We start from the raw sequence: 20,349 nt of genomic DNA, 5'->3' as shown, positions 1-20,349 counted from the left end.
CATGGATTTTTAAGTTGGCTTAATGAAAATTATTTGCAATTGCCAGGATCGAAATAGGCCATCTCGAGGGAGGTGACGGTGATCCATCATGGGTGAGCTCACGGCGCAACTCTAACAGGCCGACCCAAACGAACGACGTTTTTGTTCGCTTTTTATCCGTTTGGATCGGCCGCCCGCCCTCCGTCCGTCCTCTTTTAGTTTTGGGTCGGCAGTGCGCCCAACGGGCCGACCTATTTTCATGACCGCGCGCGTTTAACATCATGCCGTCGTCCTGATTTTGGCGCTCCAGCGCGCGGGAAAGGTTCGCGCGCGGGGGGGAAAGCGGCCTAGCGCGCGGGAAAGGTTCGCGCGCGCGCCGCGGCCGGCGCTCGCTATAAAGAAGGCGCTCCCTCCACACTCTGTCGGCCGCCCACTCTCGCCACCTCTGCGCCACCATGTCGATCCGCCGCCTGCGCGCTTCGGATTTTCGCGGAGTCCGCGAGCGCCGCTCCGGCGCCTTCTCCGCTGAGATCTGGTTTCGCGAGAAACGTCTCGTCCTCGGCACCTTCGACACCGCAGAGGAGGCGGCCCGCGCGCACGACGCGGCAGCGTGGCGCCTCCTGAGGCCTCGTCGGGGCATGAATTTTGCCAACGTGTCGAGCCAGCGGGTGCAGGATCTGGCGCCTCTCCCGCGGCTTTTCACCGACGAGGATCATCGTGTCCACCAGAGGCGGCAGCGTCGCCTCGCCATCGTAGAGAAGGACGTGGAAGCCTTGATGGTGTGGCGCGGAGGCTTCCCGCAGGACATCGTCGACGAGCGCCAGTTCTACAAGCAATTAAGATCGGAGAGGGACGCGAGGAGGAGGGAGCGAGCCGCCTATTGGGAGGACAAGCGTTCGCGGAAGCAGGCAGCTCAATTGAGACTGAAGCTACGAGAAACGACGGGTTGGGACTTTGAAGACGAGGCGTATGCTGGCGCCTACATTCAGACATCGGAGAAGGACATTACCGAGTCGGAGTCAGAAATCGACGAGTGGTGGTCTTTTCTTTTTATCTGTGTATGCTAGAATTATCTACGTATCCATTTTTATCTGAAAAAATGGTCGGCGACGTAGCAGGCGAGCGAGGGTGTGAATCCAATGTGCCACCGACCAGCGGGCCCGGTGAGAAAAAAGGACGAGCGTGCGTGTCCGTCTTGTATCCGCGCCGATGCAAATCAGGCTCAAAAATGGATCAGGAATGGATCGGCAGGCGGACGAAAGCGGACGCGCGTCCGTTTGGGTCGGCGCGTTGGGCCGGCTTTTTTGGCCGTGCCGACCCAAACAGACGGCCGCAGACGAAATGGGTCGCCCCATTGAAGTTGCTCTAAGTACCAAGCCCCAACCGCTATCACCTGTTTTACATCCAAATTAGGCTTTATAGGGCATGTTTGGTTGCCGTGTGCAACAGTGCCTGCATCGCATACACTTCTCTACTCAGCCTGGCTATGCAAATGCAACTTCAAATGCACCATATGCATGTTGTTTGGTTGCCTGCATGCCCTCTTACCTGCATGGGCTGAACCACACTGCCTGGTTTTTGTGTAACACCCTCGATGCGGCTATATCTCCTACGTGTCGAAGCACGACTTAGAGGCATAACCGCATTAAAAGCAATGTCGCAAGTGAGGTAATCTTCGCAAACAACCCATGTAATACAATGAGGAAAATAGAGTAACATAGTTGGCTTACACTCGCCACGTCACACAAATACATAAATAGCATTACATTCATCCAAATACACTCAAGGTCCGACTACGGGACCAAAATGAAGATAAACCCCAAATGCAACATAGTCCCCGATCGCCCCAACTGGACACCACTACTGATCATCTGGGAAAGACACGTAGTAACGTCCCGAGTCCTCATCGAAATCCCACTTGAGCTTTGTCGAATCACCTGGAATGGCATCATCGGTCCCTGCATTTGATTTTGGAAGGAATCTGTGAGTCATGGGGACTCAACAATCTCACACCCTCGCGATCAAGACTATTTAAGCTTATAGGTAGGGTAAAAGATATGATGTGGAGCTGCAGCAAGCGACTAGCATGTATGGTGGCTAACATACGCAAAGGAGAGCGAGAAGCGAAAGCAAAGGCACGGTCAATGAACTATGATCAAGAAGTGATCCTAGAACAACCTACGTCAAACATTACTCCAACACCGTGTTCACTTCCCGGACTCCGTCGAGAAGAGACCATCACGGTTACACACTCAGTTGATTCATTTTAATTAAGTTAAGTTCAAGTCTTCTAGAACCGGACATTAACAAATTCCCATCTACCCATAACCGCGGGCATGAATTTCAAAAGTTCAAATCCCTGCAGGAGTGTCCCAACTTAGCCCATCACAAGCTCTCACGGTCAACGAAGGATATTCCTTCTCCCAAGACAATCCGATCAGACTCGGCATCCCGGTTACAAGACATCCTCGACAATGGTAAAACAAGTCCAGCAACACCGCCTGAATGTGCCGACAAATCCTGATAGGAGCTGCACATATCTCGTTCTCAGGGCACACTCAGATGATACTAGCTACGAGTAAAACCAACCCTCAAGTTTCCCCGAGGTGGGCCCGCAGGCAGCTCAGTTTGGACCAACACTCAGAGGAGCACTAGCCCCAGGGGGGGGGGTTAAATAAAGATGACCCTTGGGCTCTAGAAACCCAAGGGAAAAAAGGCTAGGTGGCAAATGGTAAAACTAAGGTTGGGCATTGCTGGAGGAGTTTTATTCAAGGCGAACTGTCAAGGGGTCCCCATTATAACCCAACCGTGTAAGGAGCGCAAAATCCGGGAACATAACACAGATATGACGGAAACTAAGGCGGCAAGAGTGGAACAAAACACCAGGCATAAGGCTGAGCCTTCCACCCTTTACCAAGTATATATGTGCATTAAGATAAACAAGATAATATGGTGATATCCCAACAATAAACAAGTTCCAACAAGGAACGATCTCCAATCTTCACCTACAACTAGCAACGCTATAAGAGGGGCTGAGCAAAGCGGTAACATAGCCAAACAACGGTTTGCTAGGACATGGTGGGTTAGAGGTTTGACATGGCAATATGGGGGGCATGAGAAGCAAGTGGTAGGTATCGTAGCATAGGCATAGCAAAAGAGCGAGCATCTAGCAAGCAAAGATAGAAGTGATTTCGAGGGTATGATCATCTTGCCTGCAAAGTTCTTAGAGTTGCCTTAGATCCTCGTAAGTGCACTCAACAGGCTCCTTGATCACGTACTCGTCTCCCGGCTCTACCCAAAACAAGAACAACAAGCAAAAGGAACACAATCAACCACGTGCAATGCTCAAGCAACATGATGCAAACATGGTATGATATGCGGGGATGCGGTATGTGATGCATATGCAAGATTTAGAAAGGAATGAATGAATCTGGCCTCAACATGGAAATCCAAGAGTGCCACTGGAAATAGGAGTTGATTTCGGTTGAAATCAATATAAAGATCACCGGAATCGGATGCACGGTTTGGAAATGACAAGCAAAACAAATATGGTACCGGTCTGCGATAATTAGCACGAGACCGCCTAAATGCATCAAGAACAATAAGCTACAACACTCCAACATGACAACCAAATACATGGAAGGGATCCACTCATGATGATTGACAAAAGATGAACACTGAGCTACGGCTAATTCACTCATTAACAGGTTCAAACAAGCATGGCAAAAGTGCAAAAGATAACAGGTTTCAAACTTTGTGAAATTAACAAGTCAGGAATTTATCATCAGGAAGCAATGTTTAGAGCACGATAACTACAAGTTACAGGAACATATCATGGAAAATCAAGGCATGGCATGAAGCTACTCAAAGCTATAACAAAAGTCCCTTAGTGACCATGAGCCAAAAAGGATCAGAAAATACAATTGCAAGCATGTGAACATAGCAAAAACATAAACAGATTCAGACTTAGTGAAAAACTGGAGCATGCAAAACAGTTAACAAGTAGGCATGTTTATGAGCTCGATGCACTCACTACAAAGCATGGCATGATAATATAAGCATACACGCAGCAAGTAGACATGGCATAGAAGCTAGACATGGCAAGAACAACAACATAGCATGCACGGAATCAACAACAACAAGCTCGGCAAAATTGCAAAACATGTTAACAATCTGCCAGGAACATTTTATAGCAAAAGTAGAGCTCGATTGACTCAAGCTAGGGTGCTCCATAATTGCAAACAAAGACATGGATGGATAGAGCACCACAATATCTACAAAACATCCTTATCGATCATGCCCAAAAGATGCAAGGATCACTAGGAAACAACATGAACATATGACATAAAAACAATAACAGGATAAGGACTTAGTGAAATTCTAAGTCCCTGAAATCAGCATCATTGAGTAAGCTACTTTGCATGCTTGTGCTAGTCACCACAAAGATCACAAAAAATATATGGCATACACCCTTGTAAAGATGGCATGACATATTTCAAAACACACGTAGAGCTCAGGATCATAACATGCACACATTAATCATGGCAAAAATGACAAAAATGCATTTGCTGAAACAGATCTGAAACTAACATCACATAGTCCTCTTCCAACAGCATTACAGGCATCAAGATGAGCTCAAATGAAACTGATGCAATGAGATGAAATGATGTACTCGTCGAGAAGAACATTTTGATATGCTACACGCACGAATCGGAGCTATGATGAGGAAGTTATGACATGTCAAATTTGCAAAAAGTTAAGGTTTCGGGGAGAAAATGTCAACCGAGGATTTTAGATCTGGATCGGGATCAACACTGTAGCGGATCGGGGTCGCCGGAGTTCGTCGTCGCTGGAGCTTGGCCGGCCGGAGGAGGTCGTCGCCGGACCTGGCTCCAGTGGCCGGAGAGGGAGATGAAGTTTGCGGCGAGGTCGGCGAGGTCGGCGAGGAGGCGGCACCGACGCGGCGATGGCAAGTGGCGGCGGGCTCGGTCGCCGGAGACGGAGCGGCGCCGGTGGAGGAGTTCGCCGCGGGCGGGTTCCGGCGGCCGGATCTGCGGCGGCGAGGCGGAGCGACGCCGACAGGCGGCGGAGCGGCGTCGGGAACGAAGCGGCGTCGGGCGGCGCTGTAGCAACGGGCCGCGGGGGCCTCCCGCGGGCTGAGCGGGCCGGGCGGCGGTGTGGCGAAGCGGGCGCGCGGCGGGACAGGTGTCGGCCCCTGATTGGCTGGCGGTGGCGGCGGACATTGTCCGGCGCGGGCCGGACACGTCCGGTGCGCGGAGGAGTGAAAATTAGGGTTAGGGTAGGGGAAGATCCGAAATTTTTGGGGTGATCTATTTATAGAGGTAGAGGGAGCTAGGAAACTCTAAATGAGGTGCGGTTTTCGGCCACGCGATCGTGATCGAACGATCTAGATGATGGAGGATGTTTAGGTGGGTTTTGGGCCACTTTGGAGAGGTGTTGGGCTGCAACACACACGAGGCCTTTTTGGTCCCTCGGTTAACCGTTGGAGTATCAAACGAAGTCCAAATGGCACGAAACTTGACAGGCGGTCTACCGGTAGTAAACCAAGGCCGCATGACAAGTCTTGGTCCAATCTGAAAACGTTTAACACCCGCACACGAAAAGAGGTAGAAAGGGACACCGGAGGACATAGGAGCGCCGGAATGCAAAACGGACAACGGGGAAAATGCTCGGATGCATGAGACAAACACGTATGCAAATGCAATGCACATGATGACATGATATGAGATGCATGACAAAAACAAAAACACACAGAGACAAAACCCGACAACGAGGAAATAAAATAACTTAGTGTCGGAAACGGCAAGAGTTGGAGTACAAATAAGGTAAATTACATCCGGGGTGTTACAACACTCCACCACTACGAAAGGATCCCGTCCCGAGATCTAGGACTGGGAAAACTCTGGGTACTCAGAACGGAGGTGATCCTCGCGTTCCCAGGTGGCTTCACGGTCGGAATGATGTGACCACTTGACTTTGAGGAATTTGATAGACTTGTTGCGAGTCTTGCGCTCAGTTTCTTCAAGAATAGCAACTGGGTGCTCACGATAAGACAGGTCTTCTTGGAGATCAATGTCTTCGAAGTTGACGGTGCGGTCAGGAGTCTTGAAGCACTTGCGGAGTTGAGACACGTGAAACACGTCGTGCACGTTTGCCAAGTTGGAGGGAAGCTCAAGTTGATAGGCGAGATCGCCTCTCTTGCTGATGATCTTGAAAGGACCCACGTATCTAGGGGCAAGCTTCCCTTTGATACCGAAGCGACGAGTACCTTTCATTGGAGAGACGCGGAGGTAGACATGGTCTCCGATCTCGAAAGCCAAGTCACGATGCTTGCTATCATAGTAACTCTTCTGGCGCGATTGTGCGACTTTGAGATTATCACGAATGAATTTGCACATTTCTTCTACCTCTGTGATCAAGTCATTTCCAAGAAGTTGACGTTCACCTGTCTCTGACCAGTTAAGAAGTTGACGTTCACCTGTCTCTGAACTCGCTTGGAAGCTGTTGTTGTAAGAGAACTCAGCATATGGAAGACAATCTTCCCACTTCATACCGAAAGATATGACACAAGCCCTGAGCATATCTTCAAGAATCTGATTTACTCGGTCGACTTGGCCACTGGTTTGAGGATGAAAAGCTGTGCTGAAGCGAATGTTGGTGCCCATGGCCTTCTGAAAAGAATCCCAAAACTTGGAGGTAAAGATGCTGCCACGATCTGAAGATATCAACCGTGGAATGCTGTGTAGAGAGACAATCCTGGAGGTATATAGCTCTTCCAACTGAGCTGCTGTGATAGATTCTTTGATAGGAAGAAAATGAGCCACTTTAGTGAGTTTGTCGATGACAACGAAGATAGCATCATTGCCACGCTTGGACTTTGGAAATCCAGTCATGAAGTCCATCTCAATGTGGTCAAACTTCCATTCTGGAATGGCAAGAGGTTGGAGGAGACCAGCTGGTCGTTGGTGTTCTGCCTTCACTCTTTTGCAGACATCACATTCATTCACGAACTGAGCAATCTCGCGCTTCATTCGAGTCCACCAATACGACTGCTTGAGGTCATGGTACATCTTTGTACTTCCAGGGTGAATAGAGAGGAGTGAATTGTGAGCCTCGTTCATAATGACTTTATGAAGGTCACCTTTAGGCACAACAATGCGATCCTCGAAGAATAGAGTATCCTTGTCATCAAGACGATAGCACTTATACTTGGGTTGACTCTTAGCAATCCCAATTTTCACTTTCTTCACCACATCGTCAAGAAGTTGAGCCTCGCAAATCTGATCTTCCAAAGTAGGAGAGACTTGGAGGTTGGCGAGGAAACCTTGAGGGACAACTTGAAGATTGAGTTTGCCGAAAGCTTCACAAAGCTCGGGTTGGTAAGGCTTGAGAATCAGACTGTTGCAGTAAGCCTTCCTGCTCAATGCGTCAGCAATTACATTGGCCTTTCCTGGAGTATATTCGATACTCGGATTATACTCTTGAATCATTTCGACCCAACGAGTCTGCCTGAGGTTGAGATTAGGCTGAGTGAAGATGTACTTGAGACTCTTATGATCAGTGAAGATGTCCACTTTTCGTCCCAATAAGAGATGTCTCCAAGTTAAAAGAGCATGAACAACTGCCGCCAACTCGAGGTCATGAGTGGGGTAGTTCTTTTCGTTGGGCTTCAACTGGCGAGAGGTATAAGCCACAACTTTCTTCTCTTGCATCAACACTGCACCAAGACCTTGAAGGGAAGCATCACAGAAGACCTCGAACGGTTTGGATTCATCAGGAGGAGTCAGAACTGAAGCAGTGACTAATTTCTCTTTTAGGGTGTTGAAAGTGATGTCACATTCAGGAGACTAGATGTACTTCACGTGCTTCTGGAGAAGGTTGGAAAGAGGCTTCGCGATCTTTGAAAAGTTCTCAACGAACCTTCGATAATAGTGTTGGGGAACATAGTAATTTCAAAAAAATTCCTACGCACACGCAAGATCATGGTGATGCATAGCAACGAGAGGGGAGAGTGTGATCTACGTACCCTTGTAGACCGACAGCGGAAGCGTAAGCACAACGCGGTTGATGTAGTCGTACGTCTTCACGGCCCGACCGATCAAGCACCGAAACTACGGCACCTCCGAGTTCTAGCACACGTTCAGCTCGATGACGATCCCCGGACTCCGATCCAGCAAAGTGTCGGGGAAGAGTTCCGTCAGCACGACGGCGTGGTGACGATCTTGATGTTCTACCGTCGCAGGGCTTCGCCTAAGCACCGCTACAATATTATCAAGGATTATGGTGGAAGGGGGCACCGCACACGGCTAAGAGAACGATCACGAAGATCAACTTGTGTGTCTAGGGGTGCCCCCTGCCCCTGTATATAAAGGATCAAGGGGGGGGGTGTGGCCGGCCAGGAGGAGGGCGCGCCAGGAGGAGTCCTACTCCCACCGGGAGTAGGATTCCCCCCTTTCCTAGTTGGAATAGGATTCGGGAGGGGGAAAGAGGAGAGAGAGAAGGAAGGGGGGGGGGCGCCGCCCCCCTCTCCTTGTCCTATTTGGACTAGGGGGGAGGGGCGCATGGCCCAGCCCTGGCCACCTCTCCTCTCTTCCACTAAAGCCCACTAAGGCCCATATACCTCCCGAGGGGTTCAAGTAACCTCCCGGTACTCCGGTAAAATCCCGATTTCACCCGGAACACTTGCGATATCCAAATATAGGCTTCCAATATATCAATCTTTATGTCTCGACCATTTCGAGACTCCTCGTCATGTCCGTGATCACATCCGGGACTCCGAACAAACTTCGGTACATCAAAATGCATAAACTCGTAGTATAATTGTCATCGAAACCTTAAGCGTGCGGACCCTACGGGTTCGAGAACAATGTAGACATGACCGAAACACGTCTCCGGTCAATAACCAATAGCGTAACCTGGATGCTCATATTGGCTCCTACATATTCTATGAAGACCTTTATCGGTCAGACCGCATAACAACATACGTTGTTCCCTTTGTCATCGGTATGTTACTTGCCCGAGATTCGATCGTCGGTATCTCAATACCTAGTTCAATCTCGTTACGGGCAAGTCTCTTTACTCGTTTCGTAATACATCATCTCGCAACTAACTCATTAGTTGCAATGCTTGCAAGGCTTATGTGATGTGCATTACCGAGAGGGCCCAAAGATACCTCTCCGACAATCGGAGTGACAAATCCTAATCTCGAAATACGCCAACCCAACATTTACCTTTGGAGACACCTGTAGAGCTCCTTTATAATCACCCAGTTACGTTGTGACGTTTGGTAGCACACAAAGTGTTCCTCCGGCAAATGGGAGTTGCATAATCTCATAGTCATAGGAACATGTATAAGTCATGAAGAAAGCAATAGCAACATACTAAATGATTGGGTGCTAAGCTAATGGAATGGGTCATGTCAATCACATCATTCTCCTAATGATGTGATCCCATTAATCAAATGACAACACATGTCTATGGTTAGGAAACATAACCATCTTCGATTAACGAGCTAGTCAAGTAGAGGCATACTACTGACGTTTGGTTTGTCTATGTATTCACACAAGTATTATGTTTCCGGTTAATACAATTCTAGCATGAATAATAAACATTTATCATGATATAAGGAAATAAATAATAACTTTATTATTGCCTCTAGGGCATATTTCCTTCAAATAGCTTGCGAGCCCAAGGAACCTGCGGAGTTGCTTCACATTCTGAGGTGGTTCCCAATTCACAATTGCAGACACCTTCTCAGGATTAACCGCTATGCCCTTGGCAGGAATGATATGCCCAAGGTAGAGAACCTCATTGAGCCAAAACTCGCACTTAGAAAACTTCGCATAGAACTGATGTTCTCTGAGCTTATCCAGCACCAAACGCAAGTGCTTGGCATGGTCCTCCTTGTTCTTGGAAAAGACCAAAATGTCATCGAGGTAGACCAAGGCGAAGTCATTTGTGTAGGCGTTGAAGATGAAGTTCATCATGCGAGAGAAAGTTGGATCATTGACAAGGCCGAAAGACATGACAGTGTATTCATATGAACCAAAGCTTGTTCTGAATGATGTCTTGGGGATATCCTCTTCACGAAATGTGGAGATCAAGCTTGGAGAATACTTGAGCACCTTTGAGTTGTTTAAACAGCTCATTGATGTTGGGAAGTGGGTACTTGTTCTTTATGGTCTTCTTGTTCAATGGACAGTAGTCGACACAGAGTTGTTCTGTTCCATCCTTCTTCTTCACAAAAAGAACTCCATAACCCGACGGAGAAGAACTAGGTCGGATGAGACCCATACACTCTTGTTCATCGAGTTGTTTCTTCAGCTCCTTCAACTCTTCAGGTCCAAGCTTGTAAGGACGTTTGCAAATAGGTTCCGTGCCAGGCTCAAGATCGATGACGAATTAAACTGGCCGGTGCGGAGGCATTCCTGGAAGCTCTTCTGGAAAGACATCTTGATATTCGCAAACGACTGGAATTTGCGAGATGGCATCCAGCTCGCCCTTCTCATTGAGGGAAAACAGACGGATGGTATTATCACGAGCGGCAAAGACGATTACATCCTCAGACGAATGTGTCAATTGAATCTGTCTGGCCGCACAATCAAGCTGAGCCTTGTGCTTAGAAAGCCAGTCCATTCCAAGAATAAGATCGATATCCGAGTTACCAAGGACCATTGGAGAAGCCAGAAACTTGAAATCACCCATCATGATAGAAATATCCGGGACCATCATGCTAGAACTCAGACGCTTAGCCGGAGAAACAACTTGCAATGCTTTAGGTAATGCCTTAGTGCCAAAATTGTTCTCCGATGCAAATGGGAATGACATGAAAGAATGTGATGCACCAGAGTCAAAAAGAACTTTTGCTGGAATATCATTAACATGAATGTTACCCATGATGACATCTGACGAGTCCTCTGCCTAAGCTGCATTCATCATGTTGACCTTGGCATGCTTGGGGTTATGCTGGACCACTGCGGTACTGGCAGATCTCACAGGAGGAGGGGGAAGAAGACGCCTCTGATTGAAGCATTTTTTGGCATAGTGACCCTTCTGTTGGCACTTGTTGCACGTGACCTCTGAAAGCGGACAGTGATACGGAGCACTTGATCTTGGAGCTTGAGACGAAGTCTTGTTCTGAAAGCCTGGGTTGGGTGGGTGGGAAGATCCACTGCCACCTTTGCTCTTCTGCTGATAAGGCCGACAGAACGGAGGAGGAGGCAGCCAATACTTTTGCTGCTTAGGCACCACTTGAGTTAAGGAAGAAGAAGTCACATCTCTGACTCGCTTCTTGGAAGCATCGCACTTCAGTTGGGCAGCCTCTTGCTTCATTGCCATGTTGTAAAACTCATCGTACTTCTTCGACTCAAAAAGGACGAGAGCTAGTTGGAGTTCTTCTCTGAGGCCACCTCTGAACTGGTATATCATGCTCTTCTCGTCAGGGACGTCTTGCTTAGCGAAACGGGCGAGCTTCTGAAACATGATGTTGTACTGGTAAACAGACAAAGTGCCTTGCTTCAGGTTGCGGAATTCATCACGCTTGCTCTCAACAACACTCTGAGGAATGCGATGAGCTTTGAAGTCTTGACGGAATTCATCCCAGGTAATCACACGGCCTCCTCTGGAATCTTTGTATTGCTGAAACCATTCTGCAGCTTGGTCTTTGAGTTGGAACGAGGCAAACTTGAAAAAGTCCTCAGGCCTGACGTTGCTTCACTTGAAATGCTTGCAGATATCCACGAGCCAATCATCAGCATCTGTTGCCTCAACATAGTTGCTGAAGGTCTTTGGCTGATTAGCGAGGAACTGGTTTAGTGTAGCAAACTGATTTTGATTGTTGCCCTGGCCATGATTCCCTTGGTTGTGCTCTTGCAAGATTTGCAAAAGCATCTGCGTGTTTGCATTGGTAGTGGCCATCACAGCTTGCCATGCTTCCGGAGGTGGAGGTGGTGGTGGCGGATCAGGATTCGGAGTCGTGCGTGTTGGAGGAGCCATCCTGAAGAGGGTGACATCCATTAGCATCTTGACAGACAAATATTTAAGTTGAACCAAACGGATTGAAATTGCAACATAAAGTCTTCACATCCGAACAAAATGAACGAATGCATTCCAATTGAAATGGTCACATTTCCATAAATTGTGAAGCCACTTAGATAGAGGTAGAAGAATAAAACAACAAGGTACGGACAAGAACATATACTTGGTGAGGATTACCCAATCGCAAACCAAATATCCGCGGAAGAAATACTAGAGCCACAAGAATTCCCACCTATGAAACTCCCGAACCTTTCCGGTTATGCAATCAGGTGTTGGGGATACAGGGGAAGCATAATATCTCACCCAAAGCTAGCAAATCCTACATCCAGCTGTATCCATCCTTCAACACATAACCAAGAAACATTTGGAAATCATCTACCTCAACCTTCGAAAAGCATCTGTTATACGAGTTATGGAAATACTCCCAAACTCGCGCCCCAGTACTGGGTGGCATCGAGGTTATCTCACCAACAACTGCATAAAAGAGATTTTTGATGTCAGCGAAACTCAGGTATTCCAGAAATCAACGATAAAATTGTGACGACAACACCTCGGAGCTCAACTCCCCGGGACACTGCCACAACCCCTAAATGTCAGGAGGCACCAAGAACAATGTTCTCGTCACAAAACCATCGGAACGATTCCAAGATACCCGCGTGATCCTAAATTTTTTTTAGTGAAATTTGAGAAGAGAAGAGTCAAAACTCTATGTCAGGATGTCTCACCAGAGCGACAAAGGGACTGAGGAGTAAAACGAAGTCCTACTCTCTGATATATATAATTCCTAAATGACTCAAAACATTTTTCTAGACTCAACAACGCCAAGAATTCGATCAAGCAGGGGGCTCCTAAGGTCGGGGAAGGATCTGATTACCAACTTGTAACGCCCTCGATGCGGCTATATCTCCTAGGTGTCGAAGCACGACTTAGAGGCATAACCGCATTGAAAGCAATGTCGCAAGTGAGGTAATCTTCGCAAACAACCCATGTAATACAATGAGGGAAATAGAGTAACATAGTTGGCTTACACTCGCCACGTCACACAAATACATAAATAGCATTACATTCATCCAAATACACTCAAGGTCCGACTACAGAACCAAAATGAAGATAAACCCCAAATGCAACATAGTCCCTGATCGCCCCAACTGGGCACCACTACTGATCATCTGGGAAAGACACGTAGTAATGTCCTCAGTCCTCATCGAACTCCCACTTGAGCTCTGTCGAATCACCTGGAATGGCATCATCGGTCCCTGCATCTGGTTTTGGAAGGAATCTGTGAGTCATGGGGACTCAGCAATCTCACACCCTCGCGATCAAGACTATTTAAGCTTATAGGTAGGGTAAAAGGTATGATGTGGAGCTGCAGCAAGCGACTAGCATGTATGGTGGCTAACATACGCAAAGGAGAGCGAGAAGAGAAAGCAAAGGCACGGTCGATGAACTATGATCAAGAAGTGATCCTAGAACAACCTACGTCAAACATTACTCCAACACCGTGTTCACTTCCCGGACTCCACCGAGAAGAGACCATCACGGTTACACACTCAGTTGATTCATTTTAATTAAGTTAAGTTCAAGTCTTCTACAACCGGACATTAACAAATTCCCATCTGCCCATAACCGTGGGCACGGCTTTCGAAAGTTCAAATCCCTGCAGGGGTGTCCCAACTTAGCCCATCACAAGCTCTCATGGTCAACGAAGGATATTCCTTCTCCCAAGACAATCCGATCAGACTCGGCATCCCGGTTACAAGACATCGTCGACAATGGTAAAACAAGTCAGCAACACCGCCCGAATGTGCCGACAAATCCCGATAGGAGCTGCACATATCTCGTTCTCAGGGCACACTCAGATGATACTAGCTACGAGTAAAACCAACCCTCAAGTTTCCCCGAGGTGGCCCCACAGGCAGCTCAGTTTGGACCAACACTCAGAGGAGCACTGGCCTGGGGGGGTTTAAATAAAGATGACCCTTGGGCTCCGGAAACCCAAGGGAAAAAGAGGCTAGGTGGCAAATGGTAAAACCAAGGTTGGGCATTGCTGGAGGAGTTTTATTCAAGGCGAACTGTCAAGGGGTCCCCATTATAACCCAACCGTGTAAGGAACGCAAAATCCGGGAACATAACACCGGTATGACGGAAACTAGGGCGGCAAGAGTGGAACAAAACACCAGGCATAAGGCCGAGCCTTCCACCCTTTACCAAGTATATAGGTGCATTATGATAAACAAGATAATATGGTGATATCCCAACAATAAACAAGGTCCAACAAGGAACGATCTCCAATCTTCACCTGCAACTAGCAACGCTATAAGAGGGGCTGAGCAAAGCGGTAACATAGCCAAACAACGGTTTGCTAGGACATGGTGGGTTAGAGGTTTGACATGGCAATATGGGGGGCATGAGAAGCAAGTGGTAGGTATCATAGCATAGGCATAGCAAAAGAGCGAGCATCTAGCAAGCAAAGATAGAAGTGATTTCGAGGGTATGATCATCTTGCCTGCAAAGTTCTCAGAGTTGCCTTTATCCTCGTAAGCATACTCAACGAGCTCCTCGATCACGTACTCGTCTCCCGGCTCTACCCAAAGCAAGAAAAACAAGCAAAAGGAACACAATCAACCATGTGCAATGCTCAAGCAACATGATGCAAACATGGTATGATATGCGGGATGCGGTATGTGATGCATATGCAAGATTTGGAAAGAAATGAATGAACCTGGCCTCAACTTGGAAATCCAAGAGTGCCACTGGAAAGAGGAGTTGATTTTGGTTGAAATCGATATAAAGATCACCGGAATCGGATGCACGGTTTGGAAATGGCAAGCAAAACAAATATGGCACCGGTCTGCGATAATTAGCATGAGACCGCCTAAATGCATCAAGAACAACAAGCTACAACACTCCAACATGACAACAAAATATATGGCAGGGATCCACTCATGATGCTTGACAAAATATGAACACTGAGCTACAGCTAATTCACTCATTAACAGGTTCAAACAAGCATGGCAAAAGTGCAAAAGATAACAGGTTTCAAACTTTGTGAAATTAACAAGTCAGGAATTTATCATCAGGAAGCAATGTTTAGAGCACGATAACTACAAGTTACAGGAACATATCATGGCAAATCAAGGCATGGCATGAAGCTACTCAAAGCATATAACAAAAGTCCCTTAGTGACCATGAGCCAAAAGGGATCAGAAAATACAATTGCAAGCATGTGAACATAGCAAAAACATAAACAGATTCAGACTTAGTGAAAAACTAGAGCATGCAAAACAGTTAACAAGTAGGCATGTTTACGAGCTCGATGCACTCACTACAAAGCATGGCATGATAATATAAGCATACACACAGCAAGTAGACATGGCATAGAAGCTAGACATGGTAAGAACAACAACATAGCATGCACGGAATCAACAACAACAAGCTCGGCAAAATTGCAAAACATGTTAACAATCTGCCAGGAACACTTTATAGCAAAAGTAGAGCTCGATTGACTCAAGTTAGGGTGCTCCATAATTGCAAACAAAGACACGGATGCATAGAGCACCACAATATCTACAAAACATCCTTACTGATCATGCCCAAAAGATGCAAGGATCACTAGGAAACAACATGAACATATGGCATAAAAACAATAACAGGACAAGGACTTGGTGAAATTCCAAGTCCCTGAAATCAGCATCATTGAGTAAGCTACTTTGCATGCATGTGCTAGTCACCACAAAGATCATAAAAAATACATGGCATACACCCCTGTAAAGATGTCATGGCATATTTCAAAACACACGTAGAGCTTAGGATCATAGCATGCACACATTAATCATGGCAAAAATGACAAAAGTGCATTTGCTGAAACAGATCTGAAACGAACATCACATAGCCCTCTTCCAACAGCATTACAGGCATCAAGATGAGCTCAAATGAAAATGATGCAATGAGATGAAATGATGTACTCGTCGAGGCGAACATTTTGATATGCTACACGCACGAATCGGAGCTACGATGAGGAAGTTATGGCATGTCAAAGTATGCAAAAAGTTAAGGTTTCAGGGAGAAAAAGTCAACCGAGGATTTTAGATCTGGATCGGGATCGACACTGTAGCGGATCGGGGTCGCCGGAGTTCATCGTCGCCGGAGCTTGGCCGGACAGAGGAGGTCGTCGCCGGACCTGGCTCCTGTGGCCGGAGAGGGAGAGGAAGATGGCGGTGAGGTCGGCGAGGAGGCGGCGCCGACGCGGCGATGGCAGGCGGCGGCGGGCTCGGTCGCCGGAGACGGAGCGGCGCCGGTGGAGGAGTTCTCCGCGTGCGGGTTTCGGCGGCCGGTTCTGCGGCGGCGAGGCGGAGCGACGCCGGCAGGCGGCGGAGCGGCGTCGGGAACGAAGCGGCGTCGGGCGGCGCTGTAGCAACGGGCCGCGGGGGCCTCCCGCGGGCTGAGCGGGCGGGGCGGCGGCACGGCGAAGTGGGCGCGCGGCGGGACAGGTGTCGGCCCCTGATTGGCTGGCGGCGGCGGCGGACGTTGTTTGGCGTGGGCCGGACACATCCGGTGCACGGAGGAGCGAAAATTAGGGTTAGGGTAGGGGAAGATCCGAAAGTTTTAGGGTGATCTATTTATAGAGGTAGAGGGAGCTAGGAAACTCCAAATGAGGTGCGGTTTTTGGCCACGCGATCGTGATCGAATGATCTAGATGATGGAGGAGGTTTAGGTGGGTTTTGGGACACTTTGGAGAGGTGTTGGGCTGCAACACACACGAGGCCTTTTCGGTCCCTCGGTTAACCGTTGAGTATCAAACGAAGTCCAAATGGCACGAAACTTGACAGGCGGTCTATCGGTAGTAAACCAAGGCCGCATGACAAGTCTTGGTCCAATCTGAAAACGTTTAACATCCGCACACGAAAAGAGGTAGAAAGGGACACCGGAGGACATAGGAGCGCCGGAATGCAAAACGGACAACGGGGAAAATGCTTGGATGCATGAGACGAACACGTATGCAAATGCATTGCACATGATGACATGATATGAGATGCATGACAAAGACAAAAACACACGGAGACAAAACCCGACAATGAGGAAATAAAATAACTTAGTGCCGGAAACGGCAAGAGTTGGAGTACAAATAAGGTAAATTACATCCGGGGTGTTACAGTTTGGTTGCCTGCATGTTAGTCCACAAACCCAAGGCATGGTGTTTGGTTGTATGCAAGGCCTGATGTGTGGTAACCTCTTTGGCTAGTTGGTGAGGTTACCACCACACTTCGGCAGCACACATCATAAGCACAACAGACTATAAACAGAGCATCAACTAGCATAATTCAGATATAAGCAGTACCACAGATATAACAGTTCAACGCATAAACCATCAAATAGCATAATTCGATAGTACGCTCGAAAGAGGTGGCCCGACCCTACTCCTTGGCGGCGAAGGCGTCGTCGTGCTTCCCGCACTTGTTGACGACCTCAATGCCATCGTCGTCGAAGATGATGACCTTGAGGGTGTCGGGAGTGAGGAGCTTGAACGTCACCATGTAGCCGATCTTGATCTGATGAACGACTGCATAGGTGGCCCAACCCTGATCCAGGGTCACCCTGCCGTTCATCAGCTTGACCGTCACCTTCCAGGAGCAGCCGGTGTTGTTCCTGAGCTTGAACTCCGTCGACATCTCGACGAAGTGCTTGGTGAAGTCCAGGGGCATGGGGATGCACTCAAGCTTCGGTGCAAGGATGACCTTGCAGAAGTGAGTTGGGCCATCCTCCTGATGGTAGTGGCCGTAGTTGCGACGCTTGTTGCTGGGGGCTCCTCCATGCCCTCGTCGTCGCCACCCTCACGCATCTTCAGGTTGTCCTCGGCGGTGGGCGGCAGCTCAACCTCGTCGGGCATTGGGTGAAGGGGCTGCTTGCCCTTGCTGTCAACAGTCGGGAGCACCTTCGTGTCCTCGATCTGCACACAAGTCATGGAGTCAGGCATTGCACAGAGTTCATGGCTAATTCAAGAGCTTGTAGTTAAAACGGCATGACTGTCACTCTTCTCCTCCTCTCCATCCCCCTATATTTACTCGCCCTGCCCACCACTATTTACCCACCCCCTCTCTTCTCTCATGGTCAACCTTCCTCCTCCCCATCGCCATGAGCTCTAGCTCCAGCTCCAATGCCAACCCTTTCCCTTGGGGTATCGGCTGGAGGGCCTTCTTCCTCGGGTGGACGGCTGGTGACCGGACCAAGTTCGAGAACACCATGGAGGTGTGCTCGAACTTCGGCTCCATGGCTGACATGCAGAACGAATCGAATGCCGTGGTCATGAAGGCCACTAAAGAAGAGCTGAAGACGCTGATTCCTGACCCAGCGAAGGGCGTGATGGAAGTTGACATCATTCGCTGGGCCATGAATCAGGCTGTCTCCGACGACCCTAAACATAGGAAGAAGTGGTGCAAGTACAAGACCTACTGGGCTCCTAATGACCACCGTGCCGCAGTGTACTGGGAGACGGCTATCGCGCCGCCGGCGGTCATCGGCGGGGAGCCTAAGGAGGAGGAAGAAGAGGCGGTGCACATGCCAGCTAGGGCGCCGGAGCCAGTCCTTCCAACCTGGTAGATCAACCTCGACTCCGCCGAGGACGATGAGGACGACCCGCCGGCCGGCACAGCGATGAAGAAGAAGGCCAGCGGCTCGACCAGCCGCTCCGCACGCCGGTGACGGCCGCCGCGGTCAGCCGGAGTCCGTTGTGTACCCCCTTTCCCCCTATTCCTCTATCCCCCAATCCTGAAATCTACCTTATGCATTCCGATCTTGCATGTATGAACTCCTATGAACTTCTATGAACTAGTATGAACTACCCCTATGCTTATCTACCTCTATTCCCCTCTAAAGGAAATATGCCCTAGAGGCAATAATAAAGTTATTATTTATTTCCTTATTTCATGATAAATGTTTATTATTCATGTTAGAATTGTATTAACTAGAAACATAATACATGTGTGAATACATAGACAAACAGAGTGTCACTAGTATGCCTCTACTTGACTAGCTCGTTGAATCAAAGATGGTTAAGTTTCCTAGCCATAGACATGTGTTGTCATTTGATTAACGGGGTCACATCATTAGAGAATGATGTGATTGACTTGACCCATTCCATTAGCATAGCACTTGATCGTTTAGTATGTTGTTATTGCTTTCTTCATGACTTATACATGTTCCTATGACTATGAGATTATGCAACTCCCATTTACCGTAGGAACACTTTGTGTGCTACCAAACGTCACAACGTAACTGGGTGATTATAAATGTGCTCTACAGGTGTCTCTGAAGGTACATGTTGGGTTGGCGTATTTCGAGATTAGGATTTGTCACTCCGATTGTCGGAGAGGTATCTCTGGGCCCTCTCGGTAATGCACATCACTTAAGCCTTGCAAGCATTGCAACTAATGAGTTAGTTGTGGGATGATGTATTACGGAACGAGTAAAGAGACTTGCCGGTAAAGAGATTGAACTAGGTATTGAGATACCGACGATCGAATCTCGGGCAAGTAACATACCGATGACAAAGGGAACAACGTATGTTGATATGCGGTCAGACCGATAAAGATCTTCGTAGAATATGTGGGAGCCAATATGAGCATCCAGGTTCCGCTATTGGTTATTGACCGGAGACGTGTCTCGGTCATGTCTACATAGTTCTTGAACCCGTAGGGTCCGCACGCTTAAAGTTCGATGACGGTTATATTATGAGTTTATGTGTTTTGATGTACCGAAGGAGTTCGGAGTCCCGGATGAGATCGGGGACATGATGAGGAGTCTCAAAATGGTCGAGACATAAAGATTGATATATTGTACGACTATATTCGGACATCGGAAAGGTTCCGAGTGATTCAAATATTTTCGGGGGTACCGGAGAGTTACGGGAATTCATATTGGGCCTTAATGGGCCATACGGGAAAGGAGAGAAAGGCCTCAAAGGGTGGCCGCACCCCTCCCCATGGACTGGTCCGAATTGGACTAGGGAGGGGGGCGCCCCCTTCCTTCTCATTTTCCCTTCCCTTTCCTTCCCTCCTACTCATACTACTTGGAAGGGCTCCTAGTTCTACTAGGAAAGTGGGGAATCCTACTCCCGGTGGGAGTAGGACTCCCCAGGGCGCGCCATAGAGAGGGCCGGCCCCTCCCCTCCTCCACTCCTTTATATACGTGGCCAGGGGGCACCCCATAGACACAATAATTGATCTCTTGATCTCTTAGCCGTGTGCGGTGCCCCCCTCCACCATAATCCACCTCAATCATATCGTAGCGGTGCTTAGGCGAAGCCCTGCGTCGGTA

The 20,349-nt window shown here is 48.4% G+C and overlaps 1 protein-coding gene and 1 pseudogene across 1 annotated transcript; one reads left to right on the top strand and one right to left on the bottom strand.

Moving 5' to 3' along the window:
* The first annotated feature begins 434 nt into the window (after nt 1–434).
* LOC147991197 (uncharacterized) lies at nt 435–1,046 on the top strand. The gene has a single exon (XM_087538565.1). The coding sequence runs from the start codon at nt 435–437 to the stop codon at nt 1,044–1,046; it is 612 nt and encodes a 203-aa protein (XP_087394691.1).
* Nucleotides 1,047–17,343: 16,297 nt separating this feature from the next.
* LOC147991196 (B3 domain-containing protein Os01g0905400-like) lies at nt 17,344–18,010 on the bottom strand (annotated as a pseudogene).
* Between the last annotated feature and the right edge of the window lie 2,339 nt (nt 18,011–20,349).

The sequence above is a fragment of the Triticum urartu genome, chromosome 1A, assembly GCF_056163025.1.
Source record: "Triticum urartu cultivar PI428250 chromosome 1A, HENAU_Tu73, whole genome shotgun sequence".
Lineage (NCBI taxonomy): Eukaryota > Viridiplantae > Streptophyta > Magnoliopsida > Poales > Poaceae > Triticum > Triticum urartu.
This window is presented reverse-complemented; position numbering and strand designations above follow the sequence as displayed.